Source organism: Micromys minutus, assembly GCF_963924665.1.
Source record: "Micromys minutus genome assembly, chromosome: 27".
Lineage (NCBI taxonomy): Eukaryota > Metazoa > Chordata > Mammalia > Rodentia > Muridae > Micromys > Micromys minutus.
This window is the reverse complement of record NC_137962.1, coordinates 18,835,246-18,851,396: the sequence shown is the minus strand read 5'-3', so window position 1 is coordinate 18,851,396 and position 16,151 is coordinate 18,835,246. Positions and strand designations below refer to the sequence as shown.

Here is a 16,151-nt window from a genome sequence, read left to right as displayed (position 1 = left end):
GCACAATTAGGAGGTAGAACATTATTGGTGTAAGTGTGGCTTTGTTGGAGGAAATGTGTCACTACATAGGTGAGCGTTGAGTTCTCCTATGCCTAAGCTCTGCCCAATATAGAACAGAGCCTTCTCCTGGCTGCCTGTAGAAGACAGTCCCCTTCTGCTGCCTGTGGATCAAGATATAGAACTCCCAATTAAATGTTTTCTTTTATAAGAGTTGCTGTGGTCATGGTGACTCCTCACAGCAATAGAGCCCTAACTCAGAGACAGATCTTCTGCCACCGAGCTTTGCCCTCAGCCCAGTCAATGCTCCACTTGAGAAATATGGGTTGTTGCTGGGATGAAATCCAGGGCACTGTGAATACTAGGCAAATTCTACCCCTGAGCTAATACCACCAGCCTTTCACAACTTGTTATTCATGGTTTTGGTTGATTGATACTTGGAATGTTTTCATTCTCCCTTTTAAATTAGTATGTATGTAATATGCATATGTTTGTATGTTAAGTATATACCACAGCACACATGTGGAAGTCAGAGGACAACCACTGGGTTTGGTCCTCCCTTTCCACCTTATTTTGAGAAAGGGGCTCTTGTTTTGCCACTGTGAACACCAAGTATGTAGTGTGCAAGAGTATTTTTCTACCTATCTGTACCTGACATCTTATGGTGGGAGCACTGTGTCTGTGTAGTGTGTTTGCCTGGGTTTCAGGATTCAAACTTGGGTTCCCATGCTTATATGGCAAGAACTTTTACCCACTAAACCATCTCTCCAGCTCCCAGACACTTTTTTTTAAAGAATAAAATTTCTATAAAAATTCTTACTTATTTCTGTTGGTACAAATACATACTAATTTTTCTTCTATTTAGAGTTGGAAGTGAGATTGATGGATGGCTGAATATGTGTAGTTTATACCCAATGCTTAAGTATTTAAGATTCCCTTCAAACTAGGAGTATGTACCCACAATCCCAGTACTTTGGAGACTAGGGAAGGAGGCTGAGTTCAAGTCCAGCCTGGGCTGCATAGATGAGATGCTGGGAAGGAAGGAAGAAGAGAAAAAAATGAAAGGGGATGAGAAACAGTCATTCCTTTGAATCCAATCAATCTTTCTCATACCAGTTATAATCAAAATTAACATTTGTGATGACTCCTGGGAGAGAGCTTTACCTTCTCCTTTAGTGGTGGGGAACAGGAGCTAGAAGCAGGACTGTCAGGGGGTGAGGAGTCTACCTCTACTGGCTCTTCTTCCTTGATTTTGATGTCTGGTGTAGAAGGCAAAGACATGTCCAGAGGCCCAGCAGTACCCTGTTAGGAAAAAAGGAGTAAACAGAGTTTAGGTTCATGATGCTAGTGTTTAGGTGAGGGCATGTGCTTCATAAAGTTCAGCTCTTGGTCCAAGCACTGAATGCAAGTGCCAAAGAAATGTGGACTCATGATTTATATAGACTCTGCTCAAGTCACTGTATCTTCTTGGAGCTTCTACTCCTTAACTGCAAAATGAAGACAGTATTAGCTACAAGCAAGTACTTACAATGCCTAAAAACACATAAAATAAATGTCACTTAAGCCTATGTAATTATTACATTTATAATTTGTTCCCAGTAAAGTAAAAGAACTCCTGAATCAAGTACCAGTCAATTCCCAACCAGCTTTGCTGGTTCACTGCAGAGCTGTGAACACTTCCTCTGCCAGCCAGAATGCTCAGATACCTAGTTATCAACAACAGAAGACCAAACTAAGGATTAAAGTACTGCAAACCAAACAGTCCTCTCTGGGGAACTTGCCATGCTAGATGGTAATCACAGTCTGTTTAGGGCAGGAGGCTAGAAACTCCAGGCACAAGATTTGGGGATAACAAAGGAAAGGGTGATCATCCCATCAACAAAAGAAATTAGAACTTGGTCTTCGAGGCAATTGTGGAGAAATTAGAAGTAAAGAACTCTCCCGGCAGAGGTGCAACCATTTGACCTAATTGGAACTGTAAATGGCTTTGCAGGAAACAGTAAACCATCTGAGACAACAGCCCTGACACTGCACCATAACAAGAGGGTTGGCAGCTCAGTTTCATGTCAAAATGGATTCTTTGTTCTTTTCTTCCTATATCCTAGGTTCTTGGTGAAAGGTGAGTTGATTCCTACCACTTCTTTTGCTCTCTTCTCTACCTCAGACATGGTCTCGACTATGTCTTAGTTGAACTATGCCTTGAACTCATAAGCTTTTTGCCTCCATGTTCCAAGTGCTAAGTTGACAGATGTGCACCATTACTTGCTACCTTAACTTCTAAAAGCCTGAGCAGCAAAATAACCCAGTGTACTGTATTAAAGAGGTAGCAACGATCCTGTTCCATCTCACAAGGGTAAGAAACACCAAAGGATCTTGCTTTCTGTCTCACTTTTTCTACACTGCTAATATGTCAGAGCCAATTTAGCTCTAAATTCTGAGATCTCTGAAGACAATACATTGATGGGAAGATAGGCCTCTATGAAAAAAACTGATCCTCATTAGAATTCCCAAGGGGGTCTCGTCTGCAAAAGCTATGGCTCAGGAAAGTTTCAGGTTCATTAAACACCCTGGAGATAATAGTCCACTACATCTGTGCAGTGGTGGGAGGAGAGATCACCACTGGATAGACAGACAGAAACACCAGAGGATTCCCCATGAAGAAAAGAAAGGCCTCACCAACTGTGAACTGGCTCCACAAGCGTCAAGTGAGTTAAAAGATAGGAAGAATACAGTTGTGAAAGGCAGGAAACTTCAAAAATCTTTATTCTAGATCTTTGTCTTATTTATTTAGTGTGTGTATATATGTGTGATCAAATATATGCTATGGAGTGCATATGAAGGATGAAGGATAACTTTGGAGATTTTTATTTTATGTATGGATGTTTTGCCTACATGTACTTGTGTGTCTGGTGCCAAAGAGTTACCTAGAGGGTGTTAGATCTGAAACGGGTGTTACAGGTGGTTGTAAGCTCCTCAGTGGGAATAAAAATCAAATCAAGGGCCTCAGGAAGAGCAGCAAATGCTCTTACCCGATGAGCCAACTCTTAGCTCCAGTCATCCTCCTTCACTGTGTGGCCTGACATCAGACCCAGATCATCAGTTTGGGGGCAAGCGTCTTTATCTGCATCTATTTTTGTTGAATTTGCTGACTGAGTTTAGTATCCAGGAGTGGTGGTGCACAATTGTAATCCCAGCACTCTGAAGGCTGACATATAAAAGAACTGGAGGACAGCTTAGGCTGTATACAGAGTTCCAGGCCAGCCTGGGCTACATAGCAAGAACCTCTCTCAAAACAATAACAAAAAGAAGTTGTGGGCCATGGAGATGACTTAGTGGAACAAGCTTGATGACCTGAGGTCAATTCCCCAAAACTCACAGATAGAAGAGAAGTGACTCCTGCCCTGACTTCCACATGCTAATATATACATCTTGTTATACAGACAATTGAAATCTTTTTGGAAGTATGATGTAACTACAGATCTGATTTTAAGGATTTACTATTATTTTAACTATGTTTATATGTATGTCTTTGTGTGGGCATGTGCACATGTCTATAGGTGTCTGTAGAGGATAGAGGGACTGGATCTCCTAGAGCTGGAGTTACAGGTCAGCTGTCCAACATGGGTTTTGGGAACTGAAGGTGGCTTCTTTGGAAGAGTCATCTCTCTAGCCTCCAAGTCCCGATTTTAAATAGTGGCTAATAGCCTTGAACTCTACCTCTCAGTAAACTGATCTCTCCTCTTCCCTGAACACTTTGGAGAGGGTCTTGCTGTGTAGTCCAGACTGACCTCTTGTTTCTGACTCATAAGTGCTACGGGGGTACATTACCACTTCCAACTGATCTTTTCATATTTCTTTCTTTTATAATCACATTATTCCACTGGAATCACTTTATTTTGATTTTGCTTTTTCAAAACTAACATGTAGTTTTCCAAATGAAGAGATTCTTTGGGAATCTAGCACATATAAAAGTTAAACTAGTGTGACAGTATTTTAGGATGAGAAAGAACCCCAACATTTCAGTCCTTACTACAGCATCTTTACTAAGTGTGTTCATGTACCTGAACATTGTGGTATCTTTTACACAGTTGTTTTGCATCAGTCTTTGGACCACAAAGAGTAAAATTAGTGTTTTCTTCACATGTGTATGTGTCTAGGTGTGTGTGTATGTACCATCTGGGTACAGGAACCTGGGGAAGTCAGAAGAGGTTCTAGATCCCATGGAAGTGGAGTTACAGATGGTTTTAAGCTCTAGGAAGCAAACCTGGGTCCTCTGAGAGTGCAGCAAGTGCTCTTAACCACTCAGCCATCTCTCCAGCTCTCTAAACTTAACACATTTGTTTTAAGACAGGCTCATGTAGCCCAGGCTAGCCTTGAATTTGGTATAAAGTCAAGGATGACTTTGAAGTTCTGATCCTCTTGCATGCTGGGACTGTAGAGACCCCTGAATGCTGGGATTACAGGCATGTATTACCAAACCCAGTTTGCAAGGACTTGTGTGTACTAAGTGAGCACTTTACCAACTAAGCTAGAACTAAATACACATCACCCCCCAAACAAAACAAAAACAAAAAACAAAAAACTAGGGTTGATCCCACCCCCTACTCTCTTGAAAGGATTTCACTGTGTAGCCTTGGCTGTCCTGGAACTTACTCTATAGACTAAGCTGGCTTTAAAATCAAAGAAATCAGCCTGTCTCTACCTCCTGCATGCTGGGATTAAAGGCCTGCATTCAAGCCGGGCTGCTTGAAATAGTCTTACCATATAGCCTAGAAATTACTCTGTAGTCAAACTTAAGATGTTCCTGCCTCAGCTTGGTGAGTTCTGGGATTACAACTGTGTACAACCGTGCCTGGCATGTAATCCCTTTTATAGAAAAACCCTTGACACATTAAAAAAAAGATTTACTTATTTATTAATTATATATGAGTACATTGTAGATGACTTCAGACACACCAGAAGAGGGCATCAGATCCCATTACAGATGGTTGTGAGCCACCATGTGGTTGCTGAGATTTGAACTCAGGACTTCTGGAAGAGCAGTCAGTGCCCTTAACCACTAAGCCATCTCTCCAGCCCTCTTGACACATTTCAAGAGTGCACTTTTATTCATATTAAAGCTTTATTCTAAGCAAAAACTTTCTCAATTTCTCGAAATGTTCCCAAAGTGACATCCAGGTTGATTTCCTTTGTAAGGTAGTAAGAATAATCTTATTTTATTTTGAGATTGAGTCACAAACATGTGGTGATCGTCCTGCCTCAGCCTCTTAAGTGTGGCAAATACAGATGAGTGCTATCACACTCAGCTAAAAACAATTTTCTTTAATGCCCTAGGTCAGTGGTTCTCAACCTGTGGGTCAACCTTTGGGGAGGCTGGAATGACCCTTTCACAGGAGTAACATATTAGATATCCTGCACCTCAGGTATTTACACTATGATTCATAACAGTAGCAAGATTACAGTTATGAAGTAACAACAATAATACTTTTATGGTTGAGGGTCCCCACACCAGAAACTGTGTTAAAGGTCACATCATTAAGAAGGCTGGGAACCACTGCCCTATGTATTAGGAATTGTGTTAAAGGTCACAGCATTAGAAAGTTGGGAGCCACTGCTCTAGCTATTATTAAAAAAAAAAAAGAAGAGGGAAATAAATTAACAAAAAAGAGGAAATTCAACACATCTATTGGTTGGATAACTGAATAAAAATAACTCAAAAGAAACTAGAATTCCAGCACTTAGGAAGCATAGACAGGTAGATGTTTGAGTTTGAGGCTAGACAGGGCTACATAGCAGTGAGACCTTTCTCAAAAAAGTAATTAATAAATAAATAATAAGTAAGGAAATAAAAATTATCTAAGCTTTCAATTTATAAACAGTGGGACTTGATTTTTGCTTTTTTATTGGGGTGGTGGTGGGTTCTGGCCCTTCATTTGTTAGCACCCTACCACTGAGCTCTACCTAGCACCCCCACAGGATATCTGAAAAAAAAAAAGTTATGTAATAAAATCTGAGTAATTCATACTTTTGTTTGGTTGTTTGAATCTGTGTCTTACTCTGTGCTCAACTCACCTGGAATTTACTACTTAGCTCAGTCTGACCTTGAAGCTGCTGTAATCCTCTGCTTCAATGTCCTAATTCATACTCTCCAAGGTTTCATTATTCACATGTACATGTGTATATTAGTGCCAGAGGAGGCCGGAAGTGTGTGTCAGGGCTTCTGGAGTGGCTGTGAGCTGCCAGCATGGGTATTGGGAACTGAAGTTGGATCCTCTCTAAGAGCAACACATACTTTTAACCACTGAATTATCTCTCTAGTCTCCCAAGTCATATTCTTTTAATAACTTCAACATGTTCCCAAGGGAATGGCCAGAAAAGTATCTGATGATCTGAGTGAAGACCCCCAGCACCCATATAACAGCAGAGCATCTGTTTCTATGTGGACTGGTGAGATCAGAGATTCTCAGGTCCCTGGAGCTCAGTAGCTAGCAAGCCTAACTGAATGAATGAGCTCTAGGTTTGGTGAGGGAACCCTGCTTCACAATATAAGGTGGACAGAGGTAAGAAAGACACTCAGTGTAGATTTCTGGTCTCCATACACATATACAGACACATACATATACCACTATATACCACACCTACAGAGAAACTGATAAAAATATATTAACAAATGACTTGCTGGAGGGTAGAGACATTTGTGTTTTGGTGAAAATAGACCTTTGCTGGTACATCAGCTAGATCTCTACCTAATGGTAGGTGAGATATGACATATGCTTGTCATCCCAAGCCTCAGTACGATGAAACAAGAGGATTACTATGGGCTCGAGGTCGGCCTGGGCTGCATAGTGACACAAGGCTATTCCAGTTGAATGGTGAGACCTGGAGCAGTGACTAAGATCCCTGATGTTGTCTTAACTCTCCGAGACACAATAACACCCTACGTCTCTTCAGTCATACTTGCCTTTTTCTCATCATCATCAGAAGCTTTCTTAAATTCATGTTCAAAGGAACTAGCTAGTTCATTGAAGAGCCCCACCTCCTCACAGTTCTTCAAGAATCTAGTTGGAGTAGGTGTTTGATCTGTAGACATAAAAAGAAAAGGAAAATATATTTAGTTTTAATATAAGATTAAAACTTAAGAGTGCACAGAAATTGTATTTTTATTCTATTTGGAGATAGTGAAATTGTGTTAGGCAAGGGCTTTCTTTTTTTTTTATTTTAGTAGATGCATTGTGGTACTCAGCTACCAGAGGGTGTCTGTGTTATACTGTCTCAAGGCCAGCAGGGGGAAGACAGGACAATGTTTTGTGTGACAAGCTAGATATCCACAGTCTTTCAGTGCTGGATTTACATCTTTCACCCCAATGAAAACACAACCCCAATAAAACAAACCATATATGAAAGTAAAGATTCATGAAACCTCTAGGTTTGAAAATTGAAGTTAAGCAATGTTTCCCTTCTAATAATACACCATGCAAGGTCTACAGTGAACAGACAGAAACAGATGGCTGTTAAAATCTGACAGAGCACAAACTGAGGATCAGATTGCTGAGTTTGCTCACTAAAGCTACCTAATAAGGAATGGTGACTGTGTCACTGAGCTAAAGGTTTGGTCCTTTCTGAAGCCATCTTAGAGAAAACTAGAGACAAGGGAACAGACAGTAATATCATGAGTTAGAAAAGGAAACTACAGACAATAGTGCTCATTTCACAGTGACCTGGGCCCAGAGCAAAACCCGGAAACCAGGCTATTTGGTTTAGATTTTCTGGCCAAAATATCCCCACAGGGGCTGTGCAATTTTTTTTTCTCAACACACTGCCTCTGCTTTTTCTTTCTTTTTGGGGGGTGGGGGGAGAAAAGGCCAGGTTATCCTGGAATTTACAATCTTCTTGCTGCTCCCCCTCAAGTGCTGGGATTATAGTAATGTGCCTAATGTGCCAGAGACCACTTCTTTGATGTTTTTGTTTTGTTTTGTTTTTTGGCTTCTTTGTTCTTAAGAAGGTGAGACCTTTTCATAAACTATGGGAACTGTTGAAGTGCCTTGAACTTCAGATCACAGCTTCCCTCTCCCTGCTGCTTTTCTAAAGATGAACCTTGTTCCTTGGGCCTAATTCTACGTTAATGATCTCTTTGATGTACTTATCACCTCAAGGATTCATCTACCCCAAACAACTAGTCTGAGGCAGACATAGAGTAATGTTCCAATTATATTTGAAGGAAAGACCTAAGGGTTGAGATCATTCCTCTTTGCACGATTAACTGGAAATAGTCCAGTAGGATTTTCCATGGAAACATTTTTTTTTTAAACAAAACCTCTTCTGAATTACACTGTTTAGAAAAGTTACCGCTATCTTCTAAAATAGTTTTAAAAGGTTCTCTGGGGGCTGGAGAGATAGCTCAGAGGTTAAGAGTGCTGAGTTCAAATCCCAGCAACTACATGATGGCTCACAACTATCTGTAATGGGATCCGACACCCTCTTCTGGTGTGTCTGAAGAGAGTTACAGTGGATTCATGTAAAAAAAATAAATTAATTAAAAAAAAATAAAAATAAAAAAATAAAAGGTTCTCTGGACACTTTGGTTGGCTAAAGATAAAGCTACGTTCCACCTTAGAGGGAGAGGTGGTATCATCCTCAGTGAGGGAAACACAAATTCAAGTGGAAGAAAAGGGGAGACTGAAGGAGTGCTGGTGTCAGGGGGAACTTGTGCCTTCTGCTCTGTGTTATATACACTCCTCCTATACCCTGCTGCCCATGTGCATTTCTTGGTTTAAATTTAAGATCTCCCCTACACTAAACCTGATTTCTCATTTTCAAGGTGGCCTCTAACTTTCAACAACTTCTGGTTCTCAAACAATTTGAAAATATATAAATAAGCCTAATTAGTTCTGGTGATTCCTAAGTTTTTACTGAATAATTTGTATGCTTTGATGTTACAGACATAAACTTTGGTGGATATTTGGAGAAGACATAAGGGTATAGGCCAAATATAAGACATGAGTCTTTCTACAGACAATTAAGAAAATGCTTTTTAGCTAAGAAAGTAAAACTAATATAAGCAGATAGCAACACAATGTGCAAAAATTAAGTGCTATTTGAGATGCAGAATAAAATTATTATAAACATAAAATAAATACACATTAATTACTAGGGTTGTTAGGAAAGCCTTCAAGCAGGACTTGGACTAGGCCTTGGAAGATAGTTTTGGACTGTAGAGAAGAGAAGCTTGAAACCAAGAGAAAACACTGGTAAAAGCAGAGAGAAAGGTCATCATACATGGAGTAGGAAAAATCAGTATTAGGTGAAAAGACTGTCATTTTCTGCATAAAACTTTCATATAAAATTGGGTAAGTACTATGGGGCTAGATTATGAAAGTCTGAAAAGCTAGGTTAGCTTTAGAGAGACAGCATAGTGTGACCATAACAACAGAATGTAAAATCCAGCTTTTTAAAGCACATAGGATGGAGTAGAATGAGACCATTAAGGAGGCCAGTGATATAACACTGAAGGAAGACAGCACAGTGGGAATAGTGGGAGGAAGAAGAGGAATGCTATGGTTTGCATGCTGCTCAAATATCCATGAGTTACATACTGGTCCCAAGTCCTTGGTGGTATGGGACCTATAACAGTTGGAACCCATTGGGAAGTTTTAAGTCATTTAGAGGCATTTCTTTGAAGGGAACTGTGTGCCTTCCACACACTCCCCACTGTAATGTGCTGCTTCACTGAAGGGCCCAAAGTCACAGGGCCAACTGACCACTTGCTACATAGCTGCAAATAGTCTTGAACTCCAGCTTTTCTTGCCTCTACTTCTAAGTGCTAAGAGTATAGGCAGGCACCACCACACCCTGCCCAACCCTTTTCAATTTACTACTTGATTTTTCTCAAGTATTTGTTCAGTGATAGATGCTGTTTGATACATGGAAGGAGTAGAACAGAGAAAACGGGAAGAAAAATTAAAACAACAAGACAGTATACAATACTGGTTACCAGTAAATAACATCGAGGAGACATGTTCAGTCACTGAAATGAAGATCTGAATTACAGTCTACTAAAGATGTTAATAGGGGTTGGAATACATACAGTATACCTATTCAGTGTCTTAACAGGAGATAGACTCACCAGCCTATACAGGAGAGATCTAAGGTATTGTTTTCAGCACTCCAAAACTGCATGAAGTGTAAAGAACATTTTCTCTGTCAAACACAGTGGCTCACACTATAATCCCAGCTTACAGGAAGTAAATGAAAGACTATTTCAATTCAACGTGAGTTTGGGCTACAATGAGATCCAGGCTCAAAAAGAGGTAGATAGATGCTGGATGCCTCGTAGTTAAGAGTCCCCAATGCTCTTCAAGACGACCACAGCAGGCAGCTCATTGGTTCCCTGCAGCCACAGCAAGCAGCACATAATCAGCTGTAACTCCTGCTCCCAGGATTCTGACTCCCTCTCTGGCCTCCATAGGCATCCATACTCCCATGCTCTCTCCTCTCTCATAATATAAAACAAATGGAGCATGGTATGGTGGTGCCAAGTCTTTAGTTTCAGCACTCAGAAGGCAAAAGCAGGTGGATCTCTCTTTGAGTTTCAGGCTGGCCTGGTCTGATATTGAGTTCCAGGCCAGCCAGAGCTATTCAGTGAGACCCCGTCTTCCAAAGGGGGAAAAAAAATCATTTATCATTGATATTGTCCCTGTTCATATTCATATCCTTTCCTGGGATGGCAAATCACAAATCTGTAAGCTCCTAAAAAGGTAACTATCCCACACAGTAGGTCAGTAGATATTCTATACATACTGAATTAATAAGGAATAGGAAGTGTAAAAGGATGTCTTTTCCATCACATGTATTAACAAGGAGAGGAGGCTCTGTCTCCTTTTCCATGTCTAAGGCAACATATTTGCAAGTAGTAACTAATAAAAATTATAAATTAACTAGTTTATTAATTTATGTAATAACCATTAGGTAAGTACAGTACTGATTAAATATTAAGCTAAATCTGCTTGCCACAGGCCAAACTAAAAGCTCTTATAGCATCAAAGGAACTCCTACTGCAGGGCTTGGATACGAGTGCTAAGAACGCTCCCTTGAGTACAGCGCAGACAATGTCTGCAACTGGTAAGAGCTTCCAGGTCACACAAACTGGTTTAGGAAAGTCCCAGTGACTAAATGTTTTGGAAATGTGCCCACAACGGTGTCTAGGTTCACAAGGGAAGCTGATTTCTGAACTGATATCTGTCTGCTAGAGGAAAGCTGACACCAGTGGAAGAGAAGCAAGCCAGGCTAACGCAGCCTTTTTTTTTTTTTGGTGCCATCTTTTGTTCACCTTCTCTGCTGTGGATAAAGAGAAATATCAACGGTGTCTTTTATCTGCAACCCTTCCAGAATCTTAATAAATAGAAGGCGAGGAGAGAATAGACTGACCAAAGTGAAGACAAAATCAAAAACACCATCCTCACAAGCCACAGAACACAAGCATACTATTAAAAACTGAATGGAGGTACAGTAGGATGGAGAGAGCTGTTAGTGCTATTTCCTGATTAAATACAGATCACAAAGAGGTTTTGACAGGAGAAGGGCAGTGCAGTTCCCAGGACATCTGGGCCCTGGAATTAATCTTAGCTGTCTGGTGAGAGCAAAGCAAAAGCAAATACCTGCAATGATGACTGAGTCCGTCCGGGCTGGGCCAAATTTCAGTGTCATCTCATGCTTATGTTTATGGACTGCCAGGTGGTCCTCATTTGTAAATCTCTGAAATGAAACAGAAATGGAGATGTGAAAAAAGGCAGAGGTACTTCTCCATTCAGGGCTCTTTAAAATGGCCGACCAAACAGAAACATGTTACAATGACACTGCTCCCTGGAAAGAGGGACTGGAAAAGAAGGGAGGAAAAACGATGGAAAAGATAGAAGAGATGAAAAATAATGGCACTGAAGGCAGGAAGAGAGCAGGGAAGATCACATCACCAACTACTTTGTATCATCAGGTAAGACCAGGAGGACAGTCTGTCGCTGAGGTGGGGTCTAGTCATGGAAAGGCATTAAAGTAAACTTGTAGTTAACAGGGTGAAACAGTTTCTAATAATAACAATAAAGAAAGAAGGGAAAGGCTGTGCACTCAGTGGTCATCACAAAACCAGGAAATTTCAGAACGCGGCTCTCTGTGGTAGGGCTGAATTGGAGTATTTTACGAGGGACTAACAGGGAGATAAATTATGCAGGATTAGGAGAACCATTTAACTTCCTGGCCTCCACAGTGCTGCAGCAGGCGCCTTTGTGACTATTTGGCTCACAGTTTTAATGAGCCAGGACGGAACTGTAGATGACTGAGGCCCAATGGCCAGCAATAATAGCATACACCAGCCCTACTAGCCAAATGCTGTCTCCCTTCATCAGGCAGTCTGCCTGGGCTCCTGCAGCTGTAAAGGGGCCAGTACAATGCCACTGGCTGTATAATGACAAAATAAAAGTGCAAGCAAAAAAGCAAGAAAAAAAGGGTAGAGAGGATCCTGTAGGCAGTATGAGAGGAGATACAGATTTCTGCATGGAGGTTTGAGAGAAAGAAAAGTGATGAGGTGAGGCAAATTCTAGCCCAGTTCATGACTAAGACAGGTTCCTGGACAATACTTTATGCTGCTTCTCTTTAAAAGGAGGAGAAAGGAGCAGATGAACAAGTAATTCAAAGTCCCTCTAAGGCCAATGGCCTTATTCTCTCAGAACATCTCTGACACAGAAATGGCTTGCATGCTGCAGGTTTCCACAGCCCCTTTAACAGAAACTCTCTGAAACATGGTTCTAGATGTCTTGTTTCTAAAAACAGTGACTGCTTGGTCTCTTGTTTTTACTTTCTTCATTAGATACAAAACTTAAATACCACACCTATAGTCCCTTTTCCAAGGGCATTTACAAAACAAATACACAAAAGTTGGTCCCTGTCCTAGGTCCTACATGGTCAGGTGACAGCATCAAACTAATCTTGTCTCCTAGATTTTACCCAATGTCTTAGTCAGGGTTTGTATTCCTGCACAAACATCATGACCAAGATGCAAGTTGGGGAGGAAAAGTTTTATTCAGCTTACACTTCCACACTGCTGTTCATCACCAAAGGAAGTCAGGACTGAAACTCAAGCAGGTCAGGAAGCAGGAGCTGATGCAGAGGCCATAGAGGGATGTCACTTACTGGCTTGCTTCCCCTGGTGTGCTTTGTTATAGAACCCAGGTCTACCAGCCCAGGGATGGCACCACCCACAATGGGCTGGGCCTCCCCCCTTGATCACTAGTTGAGAAATTTCCTTACAGCTGGATCTCATGGAGGCATTTCCCCAACTGAGGCTCCTTTCTCTGTGATAACTCCAGCTTGTGTCAAGTTGACACAAAACCAGACAATACACCCAATTTTTAAAACTTTCAAAATATTTTATTTATTTTATGTGTATGATGTTTTATTTGCAATGTAGGTCTATGTACCATGTGCATAGCTGGTGCCCACAGAAATCAGAAGAGGATACCAAGAATGTTGGATCTTCTAGTATTGAAGTTACAGACAGTGGTGAGCTGTCACTGAGGTGCTGGGAATTGAACCTGGATTCTCTGGAAAAAATAGCCAGTGCTCTTAACCTCTGAGCCTGTCTCTTTAACTAACTTATAACTAAAGCCAGCACTAACAACTAAGATCCTTTCAGGGAAAGCATACAGACCTGAAGAACATGATTAAAGTAAGAGAGATCTAGGACAAAATGGACATAAAAGGACATATAGATTTGCTCCTAAGGGATGGTAGGAGAGAAATCATCTATTTACTGGGTTAAATAAGTTTTTGTAAGAACCTGAGTCTGGCCTGTATTTGGAAAAGGAAATCAGTTGAACCTAGTTGGCAATAGAGAAAAACATTATTCTTTTATGATGGATATAAAGAGTAATAGATTAAATAGGCTTGTAGGTACTAGTAATGTTATACTATAATAACCATTTTTAAAGTATTTTTATAGGTTGGGTGTGGTGGCAAACACCTTTGACCACAGTACTCAGCAGACGATAGAGGCACACATATCTCAGCAAGCCGGAGGCCAGTCTAGTCCACATGCAAACTCCAGGCCAGCCACATAGTGAAGCCCTGTCTTTAAAAAAAAGAGAAAAAAAGTATTTCTGGAAGCATTTAAGGAAATTTCATGTAGACTGCTTGAAAAAAAAAAGTGCAATGTTCTAGAACCTGGAGGAATAACTTTTAACTAAGAAGGCCTCTTTTATTCTCAGAAACTCAGTTTGCTCAAAAATGGGCCGGCAAGCCAGGTATGGGTTGTGCATGCTCTGGTTCTAGCACTAGGATGCTGAGGCAGGCAGATCTTTGCTGAGTTGGAGGCCAGCCTGTTCGACATGCAAGTTAGTTCTAGGCTACCTAGAGAAATCCCAAAACTCCAAAGAGGTTGAGAGAAATATTTTAAATTTCTATCAGATTTTGCTCTGGATTAAGATTTTTCAGTTTTCTCCCTCACTCTCTCCTGCTTCCCCTAACCCTGTGTGTGTGTGTGTGTGTGTGTGTGTGTGTGTGTGTGTGTGTGTGTGTGTGTGTTGAATTGGAGATAAATCTGGAGCTTTGTATAAGCTAGGAAAAACACTTCCCTGTTTCTATCTCTGGGTTTACAGGTCTCTACAGCCATACTCAACTTCTGTGTGGGTCTGGGGATCTGAAGTGAGTATCTTATGCTTGAGCAGAAGCACTTCTACCCACTGAGCCATCTCTCCAGTTCCTTGGATGTTCCTTACTAACAGTTTTTCAGCACTGAATGATGGCTCAGTTGGTAAAGCACTTACCCTCAAGCCTACAGCTTGAGTTTGATTCCCAGGACCCACACGGTAGAAGCAGATAACTGACTCCCACAAGCTGTCCTCTGGCTTCTATGCATACAGCATGGAATGTAGACATCAAAATAAAATATAGTTTCCTTTCCCATGGTACATTATTGGTTGAAAAACCTTGTGCAGGGGGCTAGAGAGATGGCTCATCAGTTAAAAGCACTGACTGCTCTTCCAGAGGTCCTGAGTTCAACTCCCAGCAACCACATGGTAGTTCACAACCATCTGTAATGGGATTTGATGCCCTCTTCTGGTGTGTCTGAAGACAGTGACAGTGTACTCACATACATAAGTAAATAAATCTTAAAAAAAAAAAAAAAACCCTAAACAAACTTGTGCATTTTAGGAAGAGTCCCAGTCCTCTACCTTGTAAGCAGGAGGATCTGAATTCCTTCTCTTAGGAAACTAACAGTAAATGTAGCAAAGTCTGAAATGGCCTGAAGAACAAAGGTAGTGGGACTATATATAAGTCTGGTATTATTGTTGAGTTTTCTTTCTCTCTCTCTCTCTCTCTCTCTCTCTCTCTCTCTTTCTGAGTACATTGTAGCTGTTTTTCAGAAATACCAGTAGAGGGCATTGGATCCCATTACAGATGGTTGTGAGCCACCATGTGGTTGCTGGGAATTGAACTCAGAACCTCTGGAAGAGCAGTCAGTGCTCTTAACTGCTGAGCCATCTCTCTGGGTTGGTTTTCTTTCCCCCTCTTCTTCTGCCTCCTTTTCTTTCAAATTGCTGCTGCTGTGGCTTCAGTAGAGAGCACAGTCCAGCTTTTCTTTCTCTTGTGTGTGTGCATCTGCTGTTTCTTCATTGCTCATTGCCTCGGTCAGGCCAATCCTAATGCCATGCAGGTTATGGTAGTTTAAAAAACTATTATAGTGAGGGAACATGTGTACCAGAGTGTGTGAGGGCCAACTTTACCAAGTTGGTTTCTTTCCTTCCACAAATTCTTGCCAGGTTTTTGCAGTAAGAGCCTGAGCCATCTCTCAGGTCTGAAAAGGCATCCATTCCCAACAGTACTCATTACTGACTTGTACAGTGTGGTCTCAATGAAACTAGTAAGTGAGCATCCAAGTACACAGCACAGGCCAAGACATAAAAACTCCCTTACATGTTTCTTTCCTTCTGAGACAGGGTCTCATTGTATAGCCCAGGCTCTCCTAGAACTCTCTATGTAGACCAGGCTGGCCTCAAACTCGCAGAGATGCCCTGTCTCGTCCTTCCCAGTACTGGGATCAAAGGTGTACACTTTTATGCCTGGCTCCCTTACATGTTTAAGTGAAAAACTTAAACAAGATATATAGT

General features: G+C 41.1%; 1 protein-coding gene across 2 annotated transcripts in view; it reads right to left on the bottom strand.

Annotated features, from left to right (window-relative positions):
• LOC308437768 (cyclic AMP-dependent transcription factor ATF-7) overlaps positions 1-16,151 on the bottom strand; it is an 85,397-nt gene that overhangs the window by 22,005 nt on the left and 47,241 nt on the right. For both annotated transcript variants that reach the window (XM_080938922.1, XM_080938921.1), the window contains exons 3-5: positions 11,652-11,748; positions 6,959-7,077; positions 1,162-1,299 (exon numbers count right to left, since the gene is read on the bottom strand). In XM_080938922.1, coding sequence (XP_080795048.1) covers positions 1,162-1,299; positions 6,959-7,077; positions 11,652-11,748 — 354 coding nt within the window. The remainder of the gene's footprint in view (positions 1-1,161; positions 1,300-6,958; positions 7,078-11,651; positions 11,749-16,151) is intronic.